The sequence below is a fragment of the Centrocercus urophasianus genome, unplaced genomic scaffold (genome assembly GCF_019232065.1).
Source record: "Centrocercus urophasianus isolate 14NV4802_14NV808 unplaced genomic scaffold, USGS_Curo_1.0 seq_11, whole genome shotgun sequence".
Classification (NCBI taxonomy): domain Eukaryota; kingdom Metazoa; phylum Chordata; class Aves; order Galliformes; family Phasianidae; genus Centrocercus; species Centrocercus urophasianus.
This window is the reverse complement of record NW_024884253.1, coordinates 68,582,211-68,610,164: the sequence shown is the minus strand read 5'-3', so window position 1 is coordinate 68,610,164 and position 27,954 is coordinate 68,582,211. Positions and strand designations below refer to the sequence as shown.

Sequence of the window (27,954 nt, the reverse complement as noted above, 5' to 3'; positions counted from 1 at the left end):
TACGATTCTAAACCCACCCAGAAGCCAAGTTCAGGTACTGTTCTGCTGTTGTTCCATATTCTGATCTTTCAGTAGGCAGAAAAATTCTGTTACAGTGAATACTGTGTGACTTTTACCACTCCTGCATACCACATGTAGAGTTTCACAGAAGTAACATCATCTACAAATCAGGTCATTCGTAGACAGAAGAGATTTACATTCTTAAAGTAGTTCACATCGTGTCTAACCCCAGCTACTAACAAGTTTTTTTTGGCAGAGGCTTCTGATGAAGGTGTAACATGTGCCAGCAGAAACTGTACTGCCAAAAGAGCTCCAGTTCAACCTTACACATACATAGATAGAAGGCTAGTGGGAATTATTTTTTCTATTTGTGTCCTCTGCAGTACAGAAATGCAATTTAGCTACTATCCTTGCTGCCCATCTTGCTCCTGGGTGCTTTCCATCTATTGCTCCTGTAACACCCATCATCCTAATGGTCAGTGATAAATTATGTTTTCCAGATCATATCTGAATTCAATATGTGCTGAGTTTAGCAAGCAATTTCATAAAATATGATTAATCTTCTATAAAAGAAGTTGCTTAATCCTGAGGTCATTTAAAAATTTGCAGTAGGTTATCCTTGTTTTTAATCAAAATTTCAGACAGCTTTTTCTATAAAAATCAAAAGCACAGGCAGCTTCTGTATACTGAGATTAAATATGTTTAAGCCTATTATTAAACCTGCTTATCATTAAAAGTCTTGATCTCCACTAATTTCTCTCATTTAAAATGGAGCTCCAAAATTTTTTTATTATGAAATACTACCAAGGTTGCTTAAGAAAGAAGAATTGGCAGTCTGGCATTTCACAAAGATATCTGGAGTAATGCCCTATTTGGTACGATACAGAAAGCAAAACAGTACACTACCTGAATAAATAACACTGAACTTACCCTATAATGTCAGGGCTGCCTAGACTTTGCTATGTTACCTTGTTCTATGAGTTTGCTACAATTTCTTATTTCCAAAATATACTTCCTAACTTCCCAACAACTTTTAACTGAATTCACCAGAATTCATGTTCATTCTGTTACATTCATAAGTTATCACTTACAGATTTTTGCCATCCATGAAGAAATTTTTTCCCTTTATGTAATTCTTTAGCTAGCTCAGCTATTTTTACTTTTCTTGTCTCTCCCAGGTGTACAGTTAAGTGAATTTTAACTACTGGGCAATATGTATTTGGAGTGTGCAAAGGTTTGAAACAATTCCAAACAATATTTGGAGTTCATATTTTCCATTTTGTAGTCTTGGCTTAATCAAGTACAGATTCTTCTTATCTGGACATATGTCACTAGTATTATGCAGTACTTGGAAACCTAGAGAGTCAAGCATTCAAGAATTCCAATAAGAGCATTCAAAAAAATAAAAATAAAAATCAGTAATCAAAAACAAACTCATTACTGTTAGGATGGGATGCAAGAGCACAAAGAAGTGTGAGAGGATATTACTTCTTGCAATAGTGCACTGGAGTCCTGATAGTCAATGGTAGTGCTTAGTATCTAGCAGCCTCGATTGTAGAGCTGCTCACGAGTCATCAACAGGAATTTCTAAATGGCTTTTTCACTTCAAGTCTTACATTTTTCTGTTACTTCTTACGAATGTTTGTGGTACTTTGTTGTCCCTTGCAGTAGTGATTTATTATTTCAGATCCTAACTGAGGTCTTCCGTCTTCTCCTTACAATAATGGCTGTATTTTTATCTTGTAGAAAAAGCACATAACTAGTATGTAATGAAAACATTTTCTGTTCCCAGTTCACTTACTCTTGAAAGAAAGTGCTCTTCGTCTTTTATTCTAGCAGTAATTAGGTCAGAGAGTTAGAAGGGATATCCTTGTATTGTTCCTTTACATAATGTCATCAGCCTGGTTTTTACATCTTATCTCCTGATATGTATCATTTATAGGTGTCTTGAATGAAAATGAACATATGCTACATTTCTGAACGCATTCCACTGAAGCCTATTTTCCAGTGCTTACAGATAGGTTCTGTAACAACACTACAGCCCTTTTCTGTATCTGTAGGTAGCACATAGCCCTCTTGGTGTTGGCAGTGCATGGTACTGCATATAAATTACTTTCCATTTCTGTAAAACAAGTTCATTTTCTGTGTACTTGTTTAAGAGTTGCTGCCGTTCATCTGAAGGGATGTTTGTTTCATAATAAGAAACCTACTTTAGTATCCAAAGTTTTATCACTTATTTCTTCATTTTGAGTATGCTTCTTCACCTACACTTTTTTCAGCTTTGTACATTACTAGGCCATGGAATAGCTGTGTTACGTTGCAGCTTTGGCATTCCTTATTGTAACACAGTCACCTACATATTTAATATTGAATATCTCCTAGAATATAGATCTTGAAATACTTTGCTAGTACAGATCTTTATCTGAAGGGAAAGTGGGGAGAATGCTTTTTGTTACTGCTATATTACAGCTACATATTATCTTCCATGTGACATGTAACTAACAGCTGTCTTGAAAATCCTTTTCCTACAGGATGCTTGACCAGTCACAGCTAACTGGATTTGTTTTCATCAATTTATTTAATTTTTTCCTTATTATTTTTTTCATCATATTTAATGCATACTAAACCCCTGATTCAAGCACATATTGATGGCCAAGCTGGATATTTCCTTTGGATTTTACATTTTCCCATGGTCCAATCTTTCATTTTTCTGCCTCTAATGAAGAAAATGTTGTCTTTTTATGACAACCACAAAGGTCTCCCACCTAATTCCCTGGACTTTTCCCTACAACTGACTGCTGCCACAGCTGCTTCCAACTGCAGTTCTGCAGAGACTGGAAATGGGGAAGAAAGGAGATAAGGCTGGGCTTAAGTAACAATTTGCTGTCCCTTGCAATCCCCACAGGCTTGCAGACCTGAGGAATCTTTTGCAGGGCATCCCTCACCTTCTCTCCACTGAATTTTTCAGCTTTCCAGAACTGTCCTAAATAATATCTGCAACAGAGATTCTTAAAAAAAAAATTTCAGATGATCTCAGAAATAGGCCATGCTGCAAGGGAGTGTTTGAGAACAAACAAATGTTCTTTGCCCTTCTGATTTCAAAGGAAAATTTATTTCTGATTAGGAGAGCAGGACTTGAAAAATGGGAGATACCAGTAAGATGCCACAGAATTTGTCTGTAACTATCGTCCCCTCTACACTACCCTCAAATATGCTGGAAACAACCTTGCAGGTTACCATCCAGAGTTATCCAAGTTTTCATTTTCCTTTCAGTCCAGTTCTAGCATTCCTCCAGCTTTCCAACTATAGTTGAGCATTCAGAAACTGAATGCTCCATCTAAAGGTACTTGAGCCAATGTTTCATTTTATTAGATCTCTCAAAATCATACATCTCTTTGCAGAACTGGCAACAAATGCAAGCAACTTTAGAAGTGGTTAGCAACTATTTTTCATGAATATACACTCTTAAACACACCGGAAAAGTAGGTTGTAGAGTTCAAATCAATATTTCAAACAAAACCTTAATGACCTAAGAAGAAGAAGAAAGAGTAAACAATGACATCTTGGTATTTGAAATCCTTAATTAGGACTACTAAGGAACACTTACAAGATGATTCCTCCAACTGGAATGTGAGGCACCTTGACCTATTAACTTTGTAAATGAATGTTTGAAGGACATTAAAAGAGTTTTGCTAGTGCTTTCTTTCAACTGTTACCCAAATGAGCAAAGCAGGTTGAAGAATGTGTGAAGTGATTAATTACACTAATTAAAAACACTTTATTTACACTTGCTCTATAATTTATCATTACTACTTCTGTCAGTTGATCGAAGGTGAGGGAAGTGTTGTTTATAATTGGAATGTGAGCTAATTAAACGTTCGTTTTAGCATGTTTTGGTCTATTTCCTTTGTCAATTAGGACTAGCATTGCAGTAGATGACTGACCAAGTGGAAATGTGTAACACAATAATTGTGCTCCGTTTTAGCACTTAATTGGAGAGGAAAGCTGCCCCAGTAATCCAAGTGACTTTAAATCTTAAGGACAGAAAAAATCCTGCTCTTTTTACTTGCATGATATTTTCACTGGAAACTTCTCATGGAAAACCAAGTAACAAGCACGTAATTATCGCATGGAGGCTGACTAGGTGTATATGTCTGCAGTTCATAGTGTAATTATTTTATCCAATTCAGAAGTAATTATTGCATAGATTTAGAATACTGAATTAATCATGCCTTTATCTTGTAATAATACAGTACTTTATATAACTTGTCATTATATGGTAATTATTTGATAATTTAACAACTAGCAGATAATGTATTATTGAATACTTGCTACATGATAGCTTCTGCTGTGTAATGTAAAATTCTAGTTCTCTTTCATACTGAAAATTGACCATACAATTGCTATAGCACATGAACTAAAAATTTATCTTGAATTGTCATGGGTTGTGAAGCTACAACTTTTAAAAATACGTGATATATTCCATGAGATACTGCAGTCTCCCAGCTAGGAAATAAGTAACTTTTCAGATGATTGATTGGCAGACAGTAGGGATCATCTGTCATTAGTATCACCACAGGGAACTATTTCTTTGGCTTCTTTTAGTGACTTCCGCCTTCACAGTAATCCAGCATTCACCTGGCTATTTAACTTTGAGAACAAGCAATGATTCTAAGATATAAGGCTGAAAAAATATCATGTTCAATGAGTTTGTAATGCAATTAATCCTCAGATTCCTACTACCTGAACTCCCTGTCCTGTAGGTTAAAATACTTCAGCAACAATACTGTACTTGATTTGTACCACTCTTATCACATGCCATGTATTTGTTTCTACATTCCTCACTGAGGATGTATAATATTACAAATAGCAAAACTTAATAGGATGTGTTTCTTCCCCCCACCTCTACTCAGTGTAAAGATACTGGACTGGTCTCTCAGAACTTCACGTCTTCTTGGCACCTATGCAGCTGCTTCACTTCTGCCTTTGTTAATCTCCTTGGACCACAAGTTCCTAGTGGGTTTCTTTCATGAGATGTTCTTCTGCTTATGAACACTATAGGATAAGATTTGGTTAAGCACTGCCACTGTGTATTTGCCAGACTGAGTCTTATTTATGAAAGAAAGGAAAAGAATAGGTCATGACTCACCAGCTCCGATTCGTAGAATCTATGAATTCGTAGAATTCTATGAATCACCAAGGTTGGAGAAGACCTAAAAGATCACCCAGTCCAACCGTTCACCTATTCCCAATAGCTCCCACTAAACCATGTCCCTCAACACAACATCCAGCCTTTCCTTGAACACCTCCAGGGTCGGTGACTCCACCACCTCCCTGGGCAGTCCATTCCAGTGCCTGACCACCCTTTCTGAAAAGTAATACTTCCTCATGTCCAGCCTGAATCTCCCCTGCCGTAGCTTGAAGCCATTCCCTCTGGTCCTTGATTCTGAACCAGGTTGCCTAGCTATTAGATTCCTGATTGCTGTGATGCCTAATTTTTTGTCATCCCTCCCTGAAGACCCATTAGACATTAAGGACTGCCCACTAGAATCAAAATTCAGTACTGTGTGATTAACTTTGGCCTTTCTTGCCTTTTTTTGAAATATCTTTCCATTTCTTTTCTTTCTCTACTGCATTTTTAATACTATGGCTATTCATTACCATCATTGTATTTTTTTACATTGGTTTTGTACCCTGAGTTCAGTTGATACATTTCCTCTGTAAGCATGCTTCAGTTTCCTACACCTTAATGTATCTTTATACACCTTAAAATATATTACAAACTGATTTGACTCCTACTGAAATTACCAGGCATATTCCATTGAAATTGAATATAGTGGCCTTAGCCCTTGTATGGGAACTGCTGAGTCACGGCCTGAACCTCTGATTGATCACCTGAGGCGAGCCATGAGTCAGCCATGGGAGCACAGCTGAAGGCAATTCCCCTGTGCTGCCGGAAGGGCTGGAGCCTGGCTCCACCTCTCCTAGACCTATTTAAGAGCTGGCTACCAGTGGGGAAGGATCTTGTCTGGAGATCCCCTCTTCTGGTGTTTTATAGGTGAGCCTAGCATAAGGGTAAGCCTTCCATTTATTCTCTCTTGTTATCTTAGTCTACTTTGCCTGACTCTCTTGTTCTTTTTGTGATTATAACATCTTAATATCCATTGATTATACAGCCCTTGAGGGTTTCTGAGCATTCAAAAAAGGACATTCTGGACCTTCCTTCAATGTGTAAGTGGGATTGTTCTGATGAAATGTAGGTAAAAAGTCAGTTGTACAAGTGAAACTAGCTTTTGTGCTGAGCAACATAATACCATTTAAAATCAAACTATATGTTTGTTCCAAACAGTACAAAGGTTCTTTTATCTTGTTTTCAGTAGACTGCAAACACTGTTTGAAAAAGAGAAAATATAAAGTATGACCTAAATAGAGAACTATAGTAAGATAATTTTGCTGGTGCAATTTTCTTGTTCCATTACCACCTTTTTTCTTTCCTTTTTTTTTTTTTTTTTTTTTATTTTTTTTTTTTTCTCCCCTTAATGGTCTATAATCTCTTATCACATCTTAAATATGAAGTAGAATTAAAAGTTTCTGTGTATTCTTTCTGTCACTATTTCTCTACTGCCTTAGAAAGCACTGTTAGAGTGCACACAGTGCCTGCAGGTACTTAGAAGTACCTTAGTATTCTGAGTATTCTGCTGCTCTGAAATAGCTATATAAAATATCTCTGAATGCAAACACTAACTGTACAAGGGTAACTTAAAAAAAAAATCATTCAAAAATGATGTTTTGTATTTTGTTGGATTTTTGTTTGTTTGTTTTCACTTGGCTGGCTTGTTTTGTTTTGCTCACCAAAGACTGGAATGAGGAGGAGGAGGAGGTGGTCTCAATAAAGCAGAAAGGAAAGGCAAAAGATTAAAATAATACAAGGACAAATGTTTTCATAATTTTTTCCCGTTTTTAACATAGCCATGGATGACTATAATCGAGATTCTTTGCGAGACTTTGATTTCCTGTGACCAAATGTTACTTTCATGTCCCTGAATTAATAATAATGTTATCATATAAGACCACTCATTTTCTTGGCTTGTTTTTTAAATATCTACACTGCAGCTTGTTGCAGCCTTGCACATTGTGTTATTAACCAGAAAGAACAATGGTCAGAGATGAAATCCTGCCATGCAGCACCTTACCCCAACAGGCATAGGGCACAGTAACATCCCTGCCTGTGCCTGGGGAGGCTCCTGCAGCAGCTTCTGCCTCACATTTCTGCAAGCTCCTGGATCCCCCATTGCCAATAGATCAGTGTCACACACTTCTTCTGCAATGGAGTCTGTGCATCAGTGGCTTATATTTACAGCCATATACACCATATTTAGTGCCCTGAATCAGCTCGTTTATAGTAATGCCATAATCTGCTTGTTTTCTCAAATGCAATATGGCAGGAAGGTAGCAACAGGCTTTGTGCTGCAATCCTCACTTGGTGGGATTCAAGGTAGGCCAGAGTCCTGCAGTGGATCTGTTCCCCTTCCCTGTTTTGCACAAATTAAATTTGACATGTGCATGCAAGCACTCCAAACCTCTTAAACTATTAGGTTTTCAATGGAGGAAAAAGTACCAACCTGTAACGCAACTGCCAGTAAGAAGGGTGGGTAATACAGTGAGAAGAGCTTCGGAAGAAGCCTCTCCCCTTCCCTCGCTCTCCAAATGGGTGACTCTTCTTCTAACTCTGCCATGCCTTCCAGACAGGTTTCCAGACTGAAAAGGAAAACCCCCTTTGTCTTCTCTGATTTGTGGCAAAGCCCTTTGCTCTCCATCCCCTCAAGGTTTCACTTTGGTTTGGCTCCCTGTTGTAGGCATGTCCATCATTCCCCTGTTTTTTTTCTCGCCTAGTCTTCTTCATGCTGCTGATTTAGAGTACCTGACAGAAAATAGAGAATTTTCAGCTGTTTGAACTCTTCTGAAAACAAAAGAAAAATAACTGCATACACAGGTTTTTAAACTAACACAGCAGAGTTGAAACTGTTGCTGAGTAGAAAGAGTATTTTGCTGTGGAGAGCCATTGATAAGCCTGTGTACAGCTGTACACAAACAAACCATTTTCTTCTCTTCTGTCGAGCTGCAGGCTCTTCAGGGGGTTTCTCTGTGCCTTCAGACTGAAATTTGAAGAATTCTGATGGGAGAGGTGATCTGTCTTTTCCCTATCAGACAAGACAGGCCTGTAGTCACTAAATCCTGTAAAAGGAACTTGTCTTTTTTGCAGATCACTCTGATCTCAAATGTACCTTGCAGTTTGCATGCTTTTTTAGGCTTAGTTATTTGCAGGCAAGCAGCCACTATTCTCATTCTGATTGAGAGAGGTTTTATTTTAAAGTAAATATCTGTCTCTTTCAAATGGATTTTTAATTACTCAAATGTGTGTAAATTATTAGCTCATTTCTACTTGTTAAGGTGCAAAATAAAAATGATTATCCAGTATTTGGTGAGTTCTCAACTGTGTGCTTCAAACTTTTTTGCTTTTTTTCTTCCCCATTTGAATACGTTTCTTAACTTCCGCTGAAGCATTTAAGCTAAATTGTGCAGGGAACCCATGTATGTAATGCCAGCTATGTACATCCCCTGATGAGCAATAGTAATATAAAAGGAACACTTCAAAGCCAGATGCAATGAAAATTTAAACATATTGAGTTCATAGCATGTGATAGTTTAATCATTATTTAAGCTTTAGAAATGTCATAGCATAATTACTTTAAGAATGAGTTCAAACACTTTCATGTGCAAAAATTTCTTTCTCACTTCAACTTTTTTAGCCTCCTGAGAAATTTACACTCTTACGAATTTTCTGCACTTAATCACATCATTTGATCGCAGGCAAATTTTCAGTGAAAATTCAAAATCTGAAAGATTAGCACATAGTCTAAAATATGTATTTTTAAACTAAGCCTCTATTTTCTTTATGATCTTTAAATAAATCTATGAAAGTGTTTCTTTTATTAAAGAACAAGATCGGCAACAAACCCTGTTAAATGGAGAATGTCTAGAAGAACTTACTGCAGAGTCACAGCATAGAAAGCTCCAGTATATTGGATTAATAAGCACCCAGGCAGGATTAATTCAACTCTCCTAAATATGTGATACATTTTTAATAATCTCTCAACATATACAGAGCTATCTCCTTCTGCACTTGTAAGAAAAGGACAAGGACCAGAACTTACTTTCTCAATTTCTCCTATACCTGGAATATGATTAATCAGATCAACTTGGCAATTAATAATCTATGTTGTTATATAAAATAGTGTCTTAATCACTGTCTGCACTTCAGTGTGAACACTTCCACTACCATACAGCATACTGCAATTTTATTTTATTTTTTAATAATATGAGCCATCCAGGTTGGATTTTGAAAAATGTCAGTTATAACGAGTCTGCCATTTCTGAGGAACAAGCTGGGGAAAAAATATTTTCCATGTAAATTTTGGAGAGGAGGAGGGTTGTTTGCACATTTTTTTAAATGGAAATCTTTGTAGAGCAGCTGTACATCCTCTTAGCAAAGACTTACAGGATATAAAATTTGGCATTTGTATTAGAGATGTATTGGGAATTATTTACCGTAAAATTCACTGAAATTTGACCATTGTAATTCTCTTTAAAACTGAACTTTTCATGTGTTCCATCAGAGCTAAATCAACATTGTTTCCCATCCCTTAAGCTTTGTACCACCTGCTGTGCTCTCATGAGCGTGTTTGTGCTAACCAGAACCTGAACGTCTCATCCCTGTAGAGCTACTGGATACAGATTGTAGTTGTTTGGGTGAAGCCACGCTGCCTTGTAGTGTGTGCAGTGCCCAGGGCCTAACCCTCGTCATTCCTCTTCTTTCACTTCCCTTGGTGGACCCAGACACCATGGCAGGCAACTCGTTCTTGGAAAACTAGGAGACACTGATCAGAGATGGCATAAGGTGTGGGGCCAGGAGAAACTCACCATCAGCAGTGCGAGGGCCTGTCTCAACCACGTTGACAGGGCTGGGCAACAAGCCTCTCCCTGCACAGTACATGCTCTCACAGCCAAAATCAGAGTCTGCTATGTCAGTTGATGCTATGTCAGCACTAACAAACCTAATGAAGAGGTTGCACTGACACAGATTGCCCAGAGATGTGTTAATACCCCATCCCTAGAGACAGTCAAGGTCTCGCTGGAGGGGGCCATGAGCACCTGATCTAGCTGTAGGTGCCCCTGTTCATTGCAGAGGAGTTGGACTAGATGACTCTTAGTGGTCCCTTCCAAAAGGTTCTATGATTCTACGATTCTACAAATATGGGAACATTTTTGTTTCGCAGAACAGGTAGAGGAATATTAGTGTCACTGTTCATTTTCCTGATGCTGCAAGCACCTTTTGGTTTTGGCAGCCCTCATCTGAGATCATTGCTTGTGCTCTGCGCTCCTACTGTGTGCGTCCACAAGGGGAAAGATAAGGTAGGCTGACAAAATAGTCATCAAAAATTCACCAAGATCAGGGTGAGCCTGACACGATGAGAGGAGCTATTAATATTTTAACAGCTGTCATCTATCTCCACAGGCACTGAAGTATTGCATCCCTGTGTGCATGCTACAGTCAATAGATGCCATGTGCTTGGGCATGGGGAAGGACAAATTGGCATTTCTTATACTGACCAGTGGGGTGTAACTAAATGAAATGAACATGGCTTATGCAGGGGGAAAAAAATTGTAAAGTATTCTGAGCTGTAAAACATGACTTCTCTATCAATTGGCTTAGGATTTCTTTACCAGATGGTTTGTTTTTCTTGAAGAAAACAAAGAAAGAGTTGTGGTCTGTGGCTTGAACAGTGTAAGACTGATGACTGAGTGATAAAGAGACACTTTAATTTCCCTGACTTTTATTACTGAAAAGCTAAAATGTGGCATGCCACTGATAATGTCAAATGCCACCAGGTGCGTGCTCTTTCCCTGAGACTGACGGCTCCAACCTGTCCCTTGCAGGGCCCAGCCTCCTCTCGCAGAGTGCTCTGCAGCTCAACACCAAGCCTGAGGGCTCCTTCCAGTACTCAGCCAGCTACCACAGCAACCAGACCCTCGCCCTGGGCGAGACCGCAGCCGCCCCACTCCCAGCCCGCAGCACTCAACCCAGAGGTGCCATCCAGAGCTACAGCCAGGTAGGTGCCCTTTGCTGCCTTGCTCTATCCCAAAACTACACCCAAAATCATGCAGGAGAACACTTAGGAAGGAGAACTGCCTGCCTTCCAATGCTTGCCTTTTTGTCTTGCTTTTGAGGCATCTTGCAGGGTTGAATTACTGCTGTCATTTTCACACATCTAAAGAGGCTTGACTTTCAAGATAATAGAGTAATCCTGATGAGAAAGGAGATTTACATGCTGTTTTTACTTGCTTGCTTGTGTGTTTGGTGGTCTAATATTTGGTCATTTAAGTATGAAATTCTGTGCTGCTGACCCAGATAAGGTCAGGGCCTTGCCATGTTGGTATCAGATTATTACAGAAAGCACTTTCATGCCAGAGAACAAAAACAGAGCCAGGCTTATGCTAGATGCAAAATCTGCTTGGGACACTGTGTAGAGCTTGGCGCTGTCATTCAATCCCATTTGTAAGAATCAGTTTTTGCTTTTCTTTCTCTGAATTTTAAGATGAACAACTTGTCAAACAGCCACATGGACATTTCAAACTTTAACTTTGCTTCAGATAGTCATGAAAAGTCTGAGCGATTCCCTCAGTTTCTAGCACATAACCCTCTCTCATCTTCCCTGCTTTTCAGCATGACATTAAAGCCTCTCACTTAAACCAAAATTAAACCAAAATTTCTCAAAGTATTCATACTTCTGTACATAAACAACGTCAGACTGAATGTTGTCAAAACAGGTTATTTTCTCTTTTTAGAACTTATCTGCCATGGTACAGCAGACCATTTCAGTGTGACACTAGGACATTTTATAATTCAAGATTCAGTGGAAGTGAGCTGCATTTGAATTTCAAAGCCTTAAATTGCTAAGAGATTTCAAGCATTATATAGCCAGCACATAGCTTGTGGGATACCAAGAGACATACAATATTCCATTCACCCAATTTGCTCAGAAAAGCCCTCTTTCCTCTAAGACTGAAAAATTAAATAAAGCACAGTTAGATTTCATTTCAAACTGGGTTTGTACTTCTATCAAGGGTTTAAAATGTGTGTAATGGCCAGGTCACAGGATTTTTCTGTGTTTACCAGGCACCTCCTTCCCTTATGCTGTTAGGGATTGGAACCTGCAAAGGAGAGCAGGACTCCAGTGGGAAAGAAGAGTGTTAGCTGTAATACTCAGTAGTAGCCTATGCAGGTGTGGTTGGGAGTTATGCTTTGTGAAAAGCTTCACACCCGTGGTTAGTCTGAAAGAGTGGGATGCATTCTGCAAGGAAGCTAGAAAAAGAAGTAAGATGATATAAAAGGAATAGGTTGTAAGAACAACAGAAACAAAAAGAAGATAGAAGAGTGGAGGGAGAAAGAATCTAAAAAACAAAAATCAGAAGTAATGACGAAGAGAAAGTACAGAAGAGAAAGAGAAAGTGTACAATTGCTCATAGTTTCAAAAAAGTGATATTCTTAATATAAATTTTGTTGTCATGAAGAGAGGAAAAAATCAGCGATTGACATTTCTGTCATTTAAATTACACTGAACCGCCATTGCTTAGTTCTGAAAAATGCATTAATCACTGAATTCATATGGAACTGGTTACCTTTAGTAAGGTAACCACTAAGTTACTAAAGTAACCTTTCCTATTTTATTTTCTTTGCTTTGAGAGGGCAGAAGATAAGGTTTCTTTCTGTATCTCTCCATATTTTCTGGTAGGTGTTCCAGCAGAGAAATAACTCATAGAAAATACTAACAATAGTGTGTGTCGATATCTTTCAAAAGATACTTGGCAGCTTCACTTAAATTAAAACATATCTTCAAAATGTTAACAACCATGTGAACTATGAATTAAAATCATAGGAAAAAAAAAAAAGAATACAAATTATTTTTAATACAAAGTATTTAAAAAGAGCAGGAAGACAAAGATTCAGTTAAAAAATTCTAAATACAACCACTGCTGATCCCATAACTAAGGGGAAAAAAAGTCAATCCTTGGAATTGGTTTGCTGTCCCTATTATAATTAAAGTAAGTCTCAGGAGTCATAATTGTTCAGATAATGATAATTTCCTTTGTTGTTTGCTTGCAAGGAATATAGCTATCTCTGAACATGAATGATAGACCGAATGTGTGGGAAAATATGTGCAGAGTCCCAAGGCCAGCTGTGACAGCAGGAACAATTTCTGAAAATGCAATTGTATAAAAAACAGGAACTAATTAGTCTTGGGATTTCCTGTATAGAACTGCAAAGTACAATATAACATTTTTGTCAGTTTGGAGGAGTATGTCATAAATCATAGAGTTTTTCTACTGTTTTGACTACCACAGAACATTAAACTTCTATCTCTTAAATGCTACAAGAACAGAATTTCTTAGCAACTGCTTCTCAAACAGGAAATTATTCTGTTTCTCAGCTGAAAACAGCTTCTCAAATTTGGAATCCATATCCTGATACACCCTATATTGATAAATGAATGGTATTTGCAAAGAGTCTGTAATGGGTTTTGTGACAAAAAAGATTTTGCAGATGAGTGAGTGAACACTCTTTGGACAATACATAGTTTGTGAACAAATAATTGGGTTTATTGTCATCTTGAGGATGGTCAACTTACCTTGTGGATATTACAGGAATATAAAACACATCATGGAGTGCAAATAGTGGTTTCCAGCTTGTTCTACCGTGTACTTGCAAGGGGAAGGGAAAGGAAGTGGAACAAATTAGCACTTCTGGATGAAGATTTTTTTTTTTAGTCTGCTGATCATGTGTTCTTCTCAGAGGCCAAGGCAGCAAGCAAGATTAATCAGTACTGTGCTATTATCCCATGCTCCAAAAGCATCTGGACATGCTGGCACAGAATTTGAAAACCATTTAAAAAGAAAAAATAAAAAGCCTTGAAACAGTTGCTTTTTGAACTTGTCTCCATTTTCTTCCAACCAAGTCATAAGTTAGTTATTCAACAGACCACTGCATTTCACTAGTCTTATTTAGAATGTAGGGAAAAGAGCAGCAAAATGTATTTAGTTGCCAAATAAAAACTCTATGCTGGCCCTTCTCAATTAGAAGATATTTATTCCTGCCACAAGTCCGGTGATGAGCAACCTGAAACTCTGTCCAAACAAAATCTAAAATAAGGACTTCACTTCTGGTAGGATGTGGCAGTGATGAGGCATTTAAAACTGGGTTCCAAACATGACCACACGAAGTAAAGGAAGCGATGAAACCTTAGGACAGATCACTCTTACTACAAACATTCCCGGGGAACAATTCATTAGAATAGTTTCTGTTAATGAAAAAAATGACCTGCATGATGCTGGTTTGATCCTACAGTAGTTAGTGATTGCAGCCAGCAGTGCTGCTTTAAAATCAGAGCTTGGCCATCTCTGGACAGCCTAAAGGATCTCACAAATTCTGTTTCTTGATGTAAAGACTGTGATGATATTAGCCAAATTCATCTGTAAGAAATTTATCTATATCTATAACCTTTGTGATAGGACCAGGTAGGATGACATGTTTTCCTCATAGTGTTGGACTATGCTTTGCAAGTACAGTGTAGAGATGATCTTGTATCATTCATGACCTTTGTGATGAAATTGGGAGAAAAATAAAATAGGTCACAGGTAAAGGGTTCACAGGTTCAGTCAGCATCTGTTATCACAGAAGTGCATCTGAACATAGATGGTATCTTCCTGGTTAGATCAGGAACTTACAAATGACATCATAGCAGTCCTGGAGAAGAAAGATCCACCCATGGGTACTGCCCAAGGACTGAAGTCTGCATCATTAAGACTGGAGAATGTTAAGCATTTTCCATGTCTTCTGCCCTTTGCAGAAGAGCGCTGATGGAAGTTTTGGACCAGAAGAGAGTGATACCTTGAGTTAAGCCATATGGGGGGTTCTTTGAGCTGGCAACAAACAAACAAAAAAGGAATCTCAATAAACTGAGAAGACTTTCAGTCATTGAAAGAGCACAGAACATCACATGGATTATAAAAGAGAGCTGGACACTTAAGAGACCACCAGCGTTTCTCAAAAATCCCGATAAGGACAATCAAGTTTACTGCCTAAAGCTGACGACAACCACTGATATTCAAGAAGCCAAAGCTGTGGTGTTTCAGCAGCCTAGAGGAATGCCTTCCACAAAGTCCAGTTGGAAAGTCCTTTCTAGAATCCACAGAAAGGTCTCCTCATAGGCAACAGCGTGCTGTGACGGCATCCATTATCACCAGATGCAGCATTTTTTTCCTGAATTTACCTATGCCTCAAAGAGATGTGCCGGGGTTTGAGACTGTAAGGGCCAAGCAATCCCTGAGAGCTCCAGAGAGAAAAGCAGTCTGAAAACTGGTTTATTCATCCCTAAGCCTGCCAAGTACTAAAAATGCTTCTGGATACAAGTACATCCAAAGGCATGCAGACTTACCAAAGGTAACAGAATGTTTCAGTTTCTTCTGCTCTCGGTCAGGGAAGTATAGAGGACATTGAGCACAAGCCATAGTTTCTTAAGGACAACTGGTACCATGACACAAATCTTCCAGCATGTTCCTGGAAATTGTATTTCTTTTCCAAGAAATGACTCTGAAGCCTTTTGAGTTATATCTGAGACTCGGCCAGCCGCATTGACAGACATTCTGTTCCTTAGCACCTATGAAGTATAGATGTATGGAATACCAGGTTTTGGATTTGCATTTTGGCATGCTTAAGGAAAAAATAACGGGAAGGGATTTTAGATGAAAACACATCTGCTGCATCTGCTAATATATCCATACTGGTCATTTGATTCTTTGAGACTTCGTGTTCAGTTTTTTTGCTGGTCTCACACACTTTTCTTCCCGCTGGGAGCAGCCTCCAAGAAACAACATGCTGACGTTTTAGTAATCAGCAGCTGACCCCAAAGTGTTGCTTAAGCTGTCTAACCATTGAGGAACTTGTAGCTCCTTATCCATGAATAATTTCCAGCAGAATAACTAATTCGGTTATTTGTCCCTCTCGGTTCTTCTTTATAAAACAGAAATCTTGTATAGCACTGTCTTTCACTCCATCTTTTTCAGGTAAAGATCTGATTTAAATGTTTTATTTAAATTGAATTATTTAGTAAATAAATAAATAACAAGCTGGTGTCCTGAAACTTAGAGTATTTGAAACATGAATGCTGGCAGCCCAACATCAGTGAGACCATCAGTCTACCATAACCTAACTGGAAACCCTCAGTGATTTTATGTACAGAGGCCTGCAGTTCTTCTTTTGTCAGCGTCAGTAGAAAATGATCTTTCTAACAATATTAAATAAGAAAATATTTTTCATACTTATGTTCATATTCTCATGCTTTTTCACTTACTTCTGCTGTGAAAAAGGATACAGCGGAACTCATACATTGAATCCAAAGAAGCAAAACAGAATCTTTTTTGGGGGATATCAGAAAAATGATATCTGAGAATTAGAAGAGATATCTGCAGGGCTGTAAGAAAGAAGTCCTTGATTATTTTTTTTTTTCACGTCTATGAAATAGATTAATGCATGAGGATAGAGCTACTGGAAAGCAAATTTGCTCTCAATTTATTAGTTTAAGCACAGTTTCATTATCAGGTTGACAGCAATAACAGATAAATGGAAAAATAATGGAACAAATACCATTGTATTTCATTCTTCCAGTGTAGTGTTGGATCGCAGGAGGAACAATGACGTATCTGTGTTGTTGTCTTAAGCTACAAGCAGGGAGAAACCCGAAACTAAAGTGCATTTTGCCTCTGAAAGCACAACCAGAGAATGCAAATGTATTTGATCCTTTAGAAAAAATGAGAACCTCACAATAAATGTAAGACAGGTCTGAGATTAGTCACATCTCCAAAATTACTGCATGCTAACGTTTCCTTGCAATCTGTTCATCCAAAGTTCTCTCCTTCACACGGAGCAAATGCTTGGCTTTCCACAAAGTGCTACACACTGGGTTTTTAATTAAGCATTTAATTCTTGTGTCTGCTGCTACATCTTTTTCCCTGTAACAGACAATCAGAGAGTGGGATTTCTGGTTTTTGAATTAGTGCTTACAAAATGCCTACAGCTTTATAGAGATTTATTAGGAATATGGGATAATATCGGTTTACTTGAAATTAATTACTTTAAATCCTTGACACGCCAAGCAGTGTAAAAGTAGATTAGAAAAAGAAATAATGCATACATGTTGACAAGGATTGCCTAAAATCCATAAAACCAAGTTATCAGTCTGCAGGGAACACACTGGCAACAGTCTGTATTATTGTATTTCGGAGCTATTTTGAATATTAGAAAATAAATTATAATGTTGGTCCATTTTAACCATTCAAAAAGTAAAATCTATTACCAAGCAGCAGTGGATAATGTCGTTGGTTCAAACAGCCATTTGTCATGTGTGAGCCTTGCTTTGTACATGTTGTCTTAAATCTTGGCAGCCTGGTTTTGTTTTATAGAAGATGTTGCCGTACAGTTTAAACCTTGAAAATGAGAAATGTGTTCTTGTCAAATACGTTACTGGGAAGTCACTTTCAGGTTAGCCCTTCTTTTTTCTTTCAAGACTGTAAGTAGTCCGGAATGCAGGCAGCTCTTACAAGTTATTTGATGTTCCCAGTTGCTTGCATTCCTTGGTTTTGTCACGAGTCCCTCAAATGAGTGACTTGGAGATGTTGGCCATTTGTAACAATCACAAGACAGGTATCTGTGCTGCGCTGCTTTTACCTGCTGGCCTCAGCAATGAACAGACTGCTTCCATTGGCCATCCCCATGTCCGCTCAGGACTCATACTTTAGAATGGGCATGGTTTTTATCAGATTTATCCATAAGGATACAGAGATGTCTTGTGCAATAGAAGCCTCCAGAAACCACACAGTTTGGCTGCCTGAGTGCTTTGAGTGCTACCAACAGCCAGAGGGAGCTCCTCCGGAGCCTCTTGGCCATCCCTAAAACAATTCTGGGGATCCCAAAGGTAAAGACAGAAAAAAAAAAAAAAAAGAAAAAAAAAAGCGAAGGATGGAATCATCTCCAGCAGGTGTACACTGAAAGAAGCATGTTTGTGGCATTTTGAGCCTCATACCTGCATTGTTCTGATTATTTTCTTTTTTGTCTCGTCCTCAGTTCCTCACCAAAATCCTCGGTTGGGTATCCAAGTTTCATTGCTGGAATGCGGTGATTTTGTTTTACTTGGTTGTTTGCTTTTGGTTGTTGTTTTGTTTTTTTCCCTGTAGGACGGGACTAAAAAAATCCTACGTTTCTCTTTAAATGTGAAGCAGCATTGCCGTTGGCATTCACTGCAACTCCGAGCTGAGTCACAGAATGCACTATTTGCATTTTAAAGGAAGTTCTGGCTCAAGAAGCCTCGTTGAGAGGTGCGCGTTGGGGCGAGGCTCTGGCCGGTCTCGAACTGCAGCTCACGGGATTTGCAGTACTTTCTAAGGTTTCATGTAAATCCTCCGCATCATCAGGAATAAGAAAAAAGTTAAAAACTAAATAAATAAACAAGCGAACATCTGAAACACGAGCGTGCCTGTCGGCAGAGCCGAGTTGCCTCGCTGCGGGGCTCGGAGACCGGCGGGTTCGGATGTTAGCAGGTTAACAACCGCAGATCAGCTCCCGCTCCCGGGATGGGAGCCGGCCGCCGGCTTTGGGAGCGGGACCGCCCCTCCCTCCCCGCTGCGCTCCCGCAGGGCCGGGCGGGCCGCGAGAGGGGCCGGGGTCGCCGATGTGAGCTCCGGGCGGACGCGCTCCCGAGCCCCCCGGCACCTCCCGCCGAGCGGCTCTCGGATCGCGGCTCTCGGCCCCGGGCCGCGCGCGGTGGGGGGGGCCCGGGCGAGCCGCCGCCGCCTCTCCTCGTCCCCGCGCGGCCCCGCTGACGCCTCTGCCTTTCCTTCCCGCAGCAGGGCCCGGGGGGCCGCGGCGCCCAGCCGGGCGGCACGGAGCCGCCGCCGCCCGCCGCCCCGCAGCCGCGGGAGCCCTTCGCGCCCAGCCATGGCAGCGCCTTCCACCTGCCCGAGCCCCAGCACGCCGCCGCGCTCTACTACGCCAGCTCCACGCTGCCGGCGCAGCGGGTGAGCTCCCCGCTGCCCATGCAGCCCGGCGGCTCCCCCACCAAGCTGCCGCGGGCCGGCTCCGCCGCCGAGGGCGCCGCCTACGCCGGCGCGCAGCGCCTCTCCTCCCCGAAGCAGTCCCCCAGCCGCCTGGCCAAGTCCTACAGCACCAGCTCGCCCATCAACATCGTCGTCTCCTCGGCGGGACTGTCGCCGTCCCCCATCCGAGTGACCTCCCCGCCCACCGTCCAGTCTAACATTTCCTCCTCTCCTATTCACCAGTTAAGCTCCACCATCGGCACTTACGCCACTCTGTCGCCCACCAAGCGGCTGGTTCACGCTGCCGAGCAGTACAGCAAGCACTCCCAGGAGCTGTACGCCACCGCCACCCTGCAGAGGCCCGGCTCCCTCGCAGGTAAGCGGGGCGGGGGGACGGGGCCGGGCGGAGAGGGGCGGGGGTGGGTGAGGGCAGGGTGTCTGGCTGCCCGCGGCCCCGTCCTCGGGCGCGTTGAGTCTCCCGACGCGGGGGAACGAGCGGCTCGGGGCGCTGGGTGAGCCCGGCCGCGGCTCCGGGAGGGATGTGCCGCTGCCGCCGGGAGCTCCCGCAGAGCGCTGCCCCGGGTGTGGGCATCGGGAGAGTTCGGGAGCGCTCGGCGGAAACTTCTGGGTACAGAGAACTGTGTATCGGTAGCGCTCTTTGGGCTCCGCGTGCGCCTTCGGGAGCTCGACCAGATGTAATTCCGCGGTAACCACGGACTTCGTGCAGACCCCATAAGCGAGCCGCTGGCTCCCTGAGCCATCTCTGCCACTCCGAGCATCCTTCGGTGGTGGATTTTTGTGTTCTCAAAATTTCCAGTTTCATTGCTATAGTAACAGCTGCTATGCTCATATGTTCTCCCGTGTGACATAAATAGATGTGGAGATAAATAGGATATATTAAGGAGTTGGGCTGCGTTTAGCAGGCAGGTACTTAAGTTTTGTACCAGAGTTAAAACCTCTTCCCTCTGTCATCCATCTCCCCACCCCCCCCATCCAGCGGCTGTTGGCATGGGACACAATCGCACTGTAAAGTGCCAAAAAAATGCAGGTTAAAGGAGCAGATAATAAAACATAGCTTTGATTTATCTCCTTTTGTAAGAACTGTTATTGTTTTTTTTCCCTACTTAAAACTTGAAGGAGGATTGGAATTTTTTTTTTTTTTAATGTAACCCCATTTTTGAAGTTCAGAATGTGTAAGAAGACAGCATCACTGAATGATGCCAAAGCAGAGATCTCAGCACAGTTTGATCACTCCTGTTGTCAAGTCTTCATTATGCCCTTTTCAAACAACTTCTCGAAGTGTTTTATACAGCTGTTACATTTGTGTGACTTCTTGCCAGCTGCTATTGACCTCAAGTATTAAATACCCCCTTTGTAGGGCAAATTGAAGATGTAGAGTTATGTCAGACTTTGTATTTTGGGGAGTTTTGCATCTTCTTGCTATACCAAGAGTTGTTTGAGTCTAAATAGGCGTGGAGGGAGCTGTCACTGTAAACAGAACAGAGAAGAATACAATATGAAATTTATACACCTGTGAGTACTCACTGCCAGTATTCCCCTGTTTTTTCTTATCTTTGTTCTAGGAGAGAAGTATTTGGTTATGGAGATTTCTAACGAGCCCAGTCCCTGTTTCCCTTCGTTTAATTTTAGCAGTGGGGTTTGTATTGTACTGGGTCTTTCTTTTTGGAATGCATCTCTTATGGCTTTGCCACATTAACCATGATATTACTTGGAATAAAACTTGCTCTACAGTGCTTTAAGGGCCACCATAATGTGTCTGAAGTGCCTCAGTGCTACAGAAGCGGTAGAAGCTGTTTATCTTACGCTAGACGTAAGCCACAACGTGGAATTGGGCTGGTTTTGGCCATTTGGCAAATCGTGGCCATACGTGTACTTATAATGGGGCTTTCTATGTAAATGTGTATAAAAGTTATGTTGCTTTTAAATAAAAGCTCTTTGTAGACTTCTGCTGCATCTTGCATTGTGTAGGTACTTCCTTCCCCGCTTCTCTGCAGGACCTATTGAGAGGAGTGGCATGTAACTGATGGAAGGGGTTGGGTGAAAGAAAAGCCTATGGGCAGATGATTGGGTGTGCATTTCAGATCTTAACGTGGGGAAGGGAACATTGATCATCTGAACTTGGCAATACATTTGCAAAACAGCACAAACTTTGCCAAATGTGGTGCCCAGTAGAACACACATCATGAGTCTGAGTTGCTCTGTATCTAGGGATTTGCTTTTAACTTAGGCAAAAATCTCAGTGTCTAATTTTCTAACAAATGGAAAATCTTACAAGTAAGTGCGGAGTGATAAACATGCAGAAATAGTACTGCTGCTTTAAACAAACAAACAAACAGTGGAGGCAACAGAGTTTTAGTAAATACTGTGTTGTTTGGTTTTTGTTTTTGTTGTTTTTTTCCCCCACAGTGATGATATGCCTCTCAAGTAATCGTTGGAAGGATCTCAGTCACATGACCCTTTCTTTTGCAAAAGATCCCTCCTGTGTACTGGCTTCCATTATTTTCCATTAACATTCTGTAGCGTTCGTTGTGGCCTCCCAGCCATTCAGGGAGTTGCACATCTGCTAACAGTGTTAAGTGCTTGACTAATCTTCTAGGCTTCTTCTGGATGCGCTGCGCTGAAGTCAATGGGCTACTTAGAGGCTTAAAATTAATGTATGCTTTAGCGTTAGACAGGATCAGGTGTTGGGGATACTACTTAGGCAGAATTCGTTACTGTACTGTCTCTGTGTTTCTGTAAGTGTTTTTACTCAGAGCAGGGTTTGTATTGGAACAGCAGGCTGACTGCGTTGTTGCGGGAGTTTTCTAATCATTGCATTAGAAACCAGTGAGAGCAAACGGTTGTATGTTGAAAAGTTGGTGCCCTGTAAGTGGGATTTTTGCTGCTTGTTCGTTGCACCCAAAGATAGTTTTTCTTTCGCAGAGGAGGAGGAGTGGGGTGTAGTTGCCACATTGCACTGATTAATGGTTTGCCTGCAGTGATTAATGCAAAGTTTCAGTGGTATGTATGTGTCATTGCAGGGGTGATGTTACTCAAACTAATCTTTTTTTATAACCAGGGAGAAAAATATTTGTAGTAATTACTGGGAATACAAATAATGCATTCGTTTTGTTTTTTTGCCTGATGTTAGAAATTAGTGCAGGAGCTGCCTGGTTCATGAGTAGTGCTGTGTCTCAAGGCGCCACGCAGAACAGCGTTGGTACCAGCATGAGGTGATTAGCAGAGAAGACCTTCAGGTGTGATTAACATTTCTTAAAATCATAGCTGAAAATGTTCAACGTAGAAACTGAAACCGTAAGACTTGATTGAAGAGATGATATCATTTATAACAATTTCCTACAAACGAGGTTATAAAAGAACTTGAGATTATGAAAAGGTAATTTTTAGACTGCATCTTGAATTTAAAATAAGATATGCAAAAGCATGCATTAACTCAGTTTTAACCAAGTTACCGTAGAAACATCCTCAGAAATGTATTTCAGTCCAGTTGCACTTGAACAATTACTGCTGCCTAGTGTACATGCGTTTGTGTATGCCTGAAGGTTCTTGTGACTGTACCATTGCTGGGCTTATTCTTGGTCTGGCTACTTTGTTGCTAGGATCTGCAATTGCAGTTCTGGCAGTGGCTGTCTGATCTGTGCTGCTCCTACATTTAACTCAGACAGCAGTTCAAGCAGTGTTGTGCGTTCAGGAAGCCCAGTCTGTAAATCACAGAATCACAGACACATAGGGGTTGGAAGGGACATCTGGAGACCATCTAGTCCATTCCTTTGCTAATGCAGGTTCCCTACTGAAACCCAGAACACCCAGGAAAGCGTTCAGGTAGTTTTTTGAATATCTCCAGGGAAGGAAAACCCACAGCCTCTGTGGGCAGCCTATTCCACTGCTCTGTCGCTCTCACAATAAAGAATTTCTTGTCACGTTTGTTTGGAACTTCCCATGTTGCAGACTCCTGCACTTTAGATATTTATGAACAGTCTTCTCCAGGCTGAACAGACCCACATCTCTCAACCTTTCCTCGTATCGGAAATGCTTCAAGCCACTAATCATATTTGTAATACCTTTCTCCTTTGCTTGTACCACATGTGGGCTGAGATGCTGTGTGCTGCTTGGTGCCAGTTGGCCAGACTTGACTGGTGTAAGGGCTGCACAGGGCAGAAGGCAACAGAAACATGGGGCTGCTTTTTTTGAGCATCGCACAGCAACCCAGTATGCATATTCCTTTGGACCATCTCCTGCTGGCAGGAATCAGATGCACAATCCAAGAGGTTTGCTTAAGTCCACGGGGAGAGGAGGCAGTGAAAGGGTGCTGCTGAGGCAGTTTGTGCCTCAGGTTAAGTGATGGGGAGCAGCCCTGGTGTTGCAGAACCTCTCTGCCTCTTCATGCCTCCTAGGGAAGACTAGGGACACCTGTGACATTGAAAGATGGTTCTAGGCATTGCTTTATTACAAACAGCTCTTGAAAGCTACAAGGAAAACACTGAGAATTATAGAATCATAGAATGGAAGGGACCTTTATGATCATCTAGTTCCAACCCCTGTGCTACAGGCAGGGACACCTCCCTCTAGACCAAGTTGCTCAAAGCCCCCTCCAGCCTGGCCTTGAACACCTCCAGGGAGAGGGGCATCCACAACCTCACTGGACAACCTGTTCCAGTGTCTCACCACCCTCACAGTAAATAATTTATTCCAAATACCTAGTCTAAATCTGCCCTCTTCCAGTTTAAAACCATTTCCACTCATTCTGTTGCTACCTGCCCTTGCAAAAAGTCCCTCCCCAGCTTTTCTGTAGGCCCTTTCAGGTACTGAAATGGCACTATAAGGTCCCCCAGACCCTTCTCTTCTCGAGGCTGAAGAGCCCCAGATCTCTCAGCCTGTTCTCATAGGAGAGGTGCTCCAGCCCTCTGATATGTTTGAAGACTGCCTTCTACTCTCTCAGCCCACCGGAAGGGTTAGGTTTAAGAAATGTGTGTTGATATGAATCACTTTGTGCAATATTAGGTGGTAAAACCTTATGCAGCTGTTCTTTGTGTCATTATGACATCTAGCATTGAGACAAGAGCTGGAATGTGCCATAGACACTCCTGATACCACTTATAAAAAAGCCTTCAATGTTCCTTCTCCTGTTTGCAAGCAGAACCTTCTTTCTGGTCTCTGTAAAATAAGAAAGAGAAGTCATTTGTCCTTTCTGAGTTAGAACTCTATGCGTGTGCAGTATTAACATTACAGTATTGTGATACTGCTGACAGAAAAATGTGGCACAAGTTAATAGAGAAATACGCTTTTTAGTCTTTATAGTGCAAAGAGCTGTAAGTTTATCAGGGTCTTAACTGATTCCTTCTGCTCCTTCATCTGTCGTGTCTTGCTCCTCTCACACTTTGCTGGAACCCTCTTTTGCCCTTTTTCCTTCTGTATGCTTTTCATTGTATGTGAAATGTTGAACCTGGTTTCCTGTTTATGGTAAGACTGCTGTTGGTGAGTGTTGACAAGTTCACAGAACAGATCAGCTTATGTGACTACGTATGGGATAACTGATACTACCACTGTCATGGATTTAGTCTTCCTTTCAATTGCATGGAAATACCAGATCATCTGCATATCATTAAATCGTTCCATCTTAGTGGAAAAAAAATCTGGCTTAGCATTACAAATTCTCACAAAATCACACTGCTGTGCATTTGTGCTAGAATGGCCGTATTGCTGCTTGAGAGTCTACCTGCATCCACCTTCTTCTTTCATGCCTCTACATGAGGAAGAAATAGCTCTTTTAGCAGTTAGTATTAGAATCAGTGTTAGCGCTGAGCCAAGTTACCATCAGCCTCTTCAAGGAATTTAAACTTAACGCAAGCAAAAATTTTGTTTTTTGACTGCCAGTGTTCACATATGTGGGTAAGCTTTCACAGCATGCGTCACCATTCAGGTTTTGAACAGAGCATTGCAAATAGTGAAAGTGCAAGCAAGACGTTAATCTCAGCATTAAGCCCCAGGAGATCTGCACCACCCAGAATTAAAAGTTTCTAGTGCTTTTAAATCATACTTTTGATACATAGGGCTGAGCCAATTAAGCAGTCTTTTTTGGACAAGTAAGGAAGGAAGATCTTTGGATTTTCTGCTGTTAACTTACAAACAGTGAGACTTGGGCTATCAAATCAATTGATGATAATAAAAAGGACACTCTGCTGTTTCCCTTAACTATACTTCTTTTATTTTTACAGAATCCTGTACTTATTTTATAGGGAGAACAAAATAGCTTCATTAATTTTAATCAAAATAGTCTCCCATTGATTTTTTTTCTAGGTTCTCTTTGTTTTTATTAGCTGGAAAATTCCTATATCTGCCTCTCAGAGCCTTTATACATGAGAACATTGTTAATGCCCTTTTGTTCTTTGACAAACAGGATTTTTTTTTTTCCCTCCTTCTACTCTTGTTTTGTTTTGAGACTCTTTCTTTTGGACAAGAAAGCAAAACAAAATAATACTTTGAGGTATCTAGTAGTATTTTGGACACAAGTTTTCTTCTGATTGTAACCCAGAGGATAGAAGTGCTGATGGTGGACTTGCAGCTGGTAGAAATACACATCTCAGTGTTCGCTTCTCCTTGCCACTAGTTCTGCTTCCACTTATTCCTTCAGTGATAATTAGGTTATCAATTATTTCAATTAGAATGTTTACCAGAATGCTCAAGTCCTCCTTAGAGAAGACATCTGAAAGGGGGAGTCTTCAGCAATAAAGTAGGAAGCATAAGGTAGATGTCTTTCAAATTTCTTATTACCATGGTTTTTGCTTCTGCATCTTTCAGATCTGTCTTGGAATTTAGAAGAGGGGTAATTGACAGAACCAAGTAAGGAGGCTCCATCTGCATGGGTATGTCTTGGAGCTAATGAGTTTGAGCTTTGGCTTCCTGTGTGAGTAAACACTGCAAATGTGTCTAAATTAGCATCCTGGTCAAAACCTTTCCTTTGGATTCCTATTCTTTATATGGTAAATCATGCAACTGATCTTCCTGATGATCTTTCAAAGGGTAATTATTTTAAGGTAACAAGCTCCTGGGCAAAGAAAACCAGTTTACAGCATTGTTGAAAACAGATCAAACTGGCACAAAATTGCAGTAGTTTGCCTAAATGTGGGAAACAGTGTGTCAGTGGCTATTTCTGGATTTTTAGGTGAATACAATATCAGAGATGCTTCAGATCAGTGCTGCCAAAGCCTTTGCTGTTGCTTTTAACCATACAACCTGGCATGCAGTTTCTGGCCTCTGGTCTTGAACTTCAGCAGTAAAACCTACAATTCTGGATTCGAGGGCTTTTCATAAGCACGCAAACCACTTGAAGAAATTTCTTAAGTATCAGAGCAGAATTTCAACAGTCTATGCTTGTATAACTCCTGAAAAGAAATAGGGGAAGAGCTTGGCAGCAAGCAAGCAGAGAAGTCAGTGTCCATAGTTGAGAGCTGCTTTATCAGAGGATCTGGAATCCTCTCCATTTTTTGTTTGTTGTTTTTTTTCTACTGAAATCCCACAGAATATATGAAGTTGAAGAACAGTGCTTTGGAAACCTAACTTCTTGGAACTTTTGTTTAGCAGTATGAAAAGACATTAGCTAGTGTTGATGCCCTTAAATGATAACGCCTTTTGTATGATCTTGGAGGTCTTTTCCAGCCTTGGTGGTTCTGTGATTCTGTGATCTGTATTATTTTTTTTAGGCTGGGAGATTACATGAAACAGTTGGAGTATCATGGGCTGTGATAGGTCTCAGTGGTTGGCTCTTCAAGGTGTGCTGATAATGCTGTTTTGCCTTTGCCTGTTCTGCTTTGTCTCTAAGGCCTTGAGGTGACTCTCCAGCTGACAAATGTGTGACTCTGGACCCTCCCAAGTCTCTTTGACCTTGACTCATCTGCTCGTCTGCTTAGAGTAGAAAGGAGTGCTGTTATTTGGGATAAGGAGCATTAAGCAAGATGAAGTCCAATTTCTGATGCTTAGGTTTTGTGACACCAGTGGAAGTGTTTGTACTGTGTCATGTAAATTGGATTTTGTTTACCATGCTTGTGCACTGGACCAAGGGTGCAGAAGTCTAAGCTGTAGCTTCCTCATGGTCTGAAATCCCATTGTGACGCATTATGCAATAGTCTGGAAGTGTTTGTTGGTAAAGCTCAGTAAACAGGAGGAGAACTCTTTAGTCCCTTGTGCTCTCTGTATACTCAAGGGAAGGGAGAAGACACTTTCATTTTTATTGTGATGGGAATAACAATTTCTTGTTGTGGTACACATGTTGTCTACAGCAGACCAAGTGGTTGTGATCTGGGAAGTCAGTGCAGAACCAGTGAGCAAAGTAAGCACTCTTGTGGTAGGCTATCTAACAGCTTTTGGTTCTGCTGTGTACGCAGCAGCTTTAAAGCAGTGCAGGTGTTTCTGATCAAAAGTAAAGTGGTTAATTATGGTAGGAAGCGTGCAAGCTGAGGAAATAAGGAAGGTTCCCTTTATTTAAAGCTAAAGCGTGGGTGGAAAAGTGTCTGTACGCCCATGCTGAGATGCAGAGTGTTCACAGGACTTGTCAGTGGTGGCTGACAGAAACTACATTGGGCCAAATTCTCCCTGAGCGCAGTTGTGGAGATGAGACCAATTTTTCTGTAGTACTGGGATCGAACTTGATTGCCTACGTGTAGACCCAGAGCAGACAGGACAGTTTTTGTCTGTAGTAAAAATGGTATTACATAGGGCAGAAGGAGATAG

The 27,954-nt window shown here is 40.9% G+C and overlaps 1 protein-coding gene across 3 annotated transcripts in view; it reads left to right on the top strand.

The window, feature by feature from the left end:
• Positions 1 to 27,954, top strand: part of CTNND2 (catenin delta 2) — a 507,709-nt gene that overhangs the window by 224,427 nt on the left and 255,328 nt on the right. For 2 of the 3 annotated variants that reach the window (XM_042838959.1, XM_042838967.1), the window contains exons 5-6: positions 10,999 to 11,171; positions 19,450 to 19,582. In XM_042838959.1, the coding sequence (XP_042694893.1) occupies positions 10,999 to 11,171; positions 19,450 to 19,582 (306 nt within the window). Of the gene's footprint in view, positions 1 to 10,998; positions 11,172 to 19,020; positions 19,583 to 27,954 lie in introns of all 3 variants that reach the window. The other variant, XM_042838975.1, reaches the window with a different exon arrangement.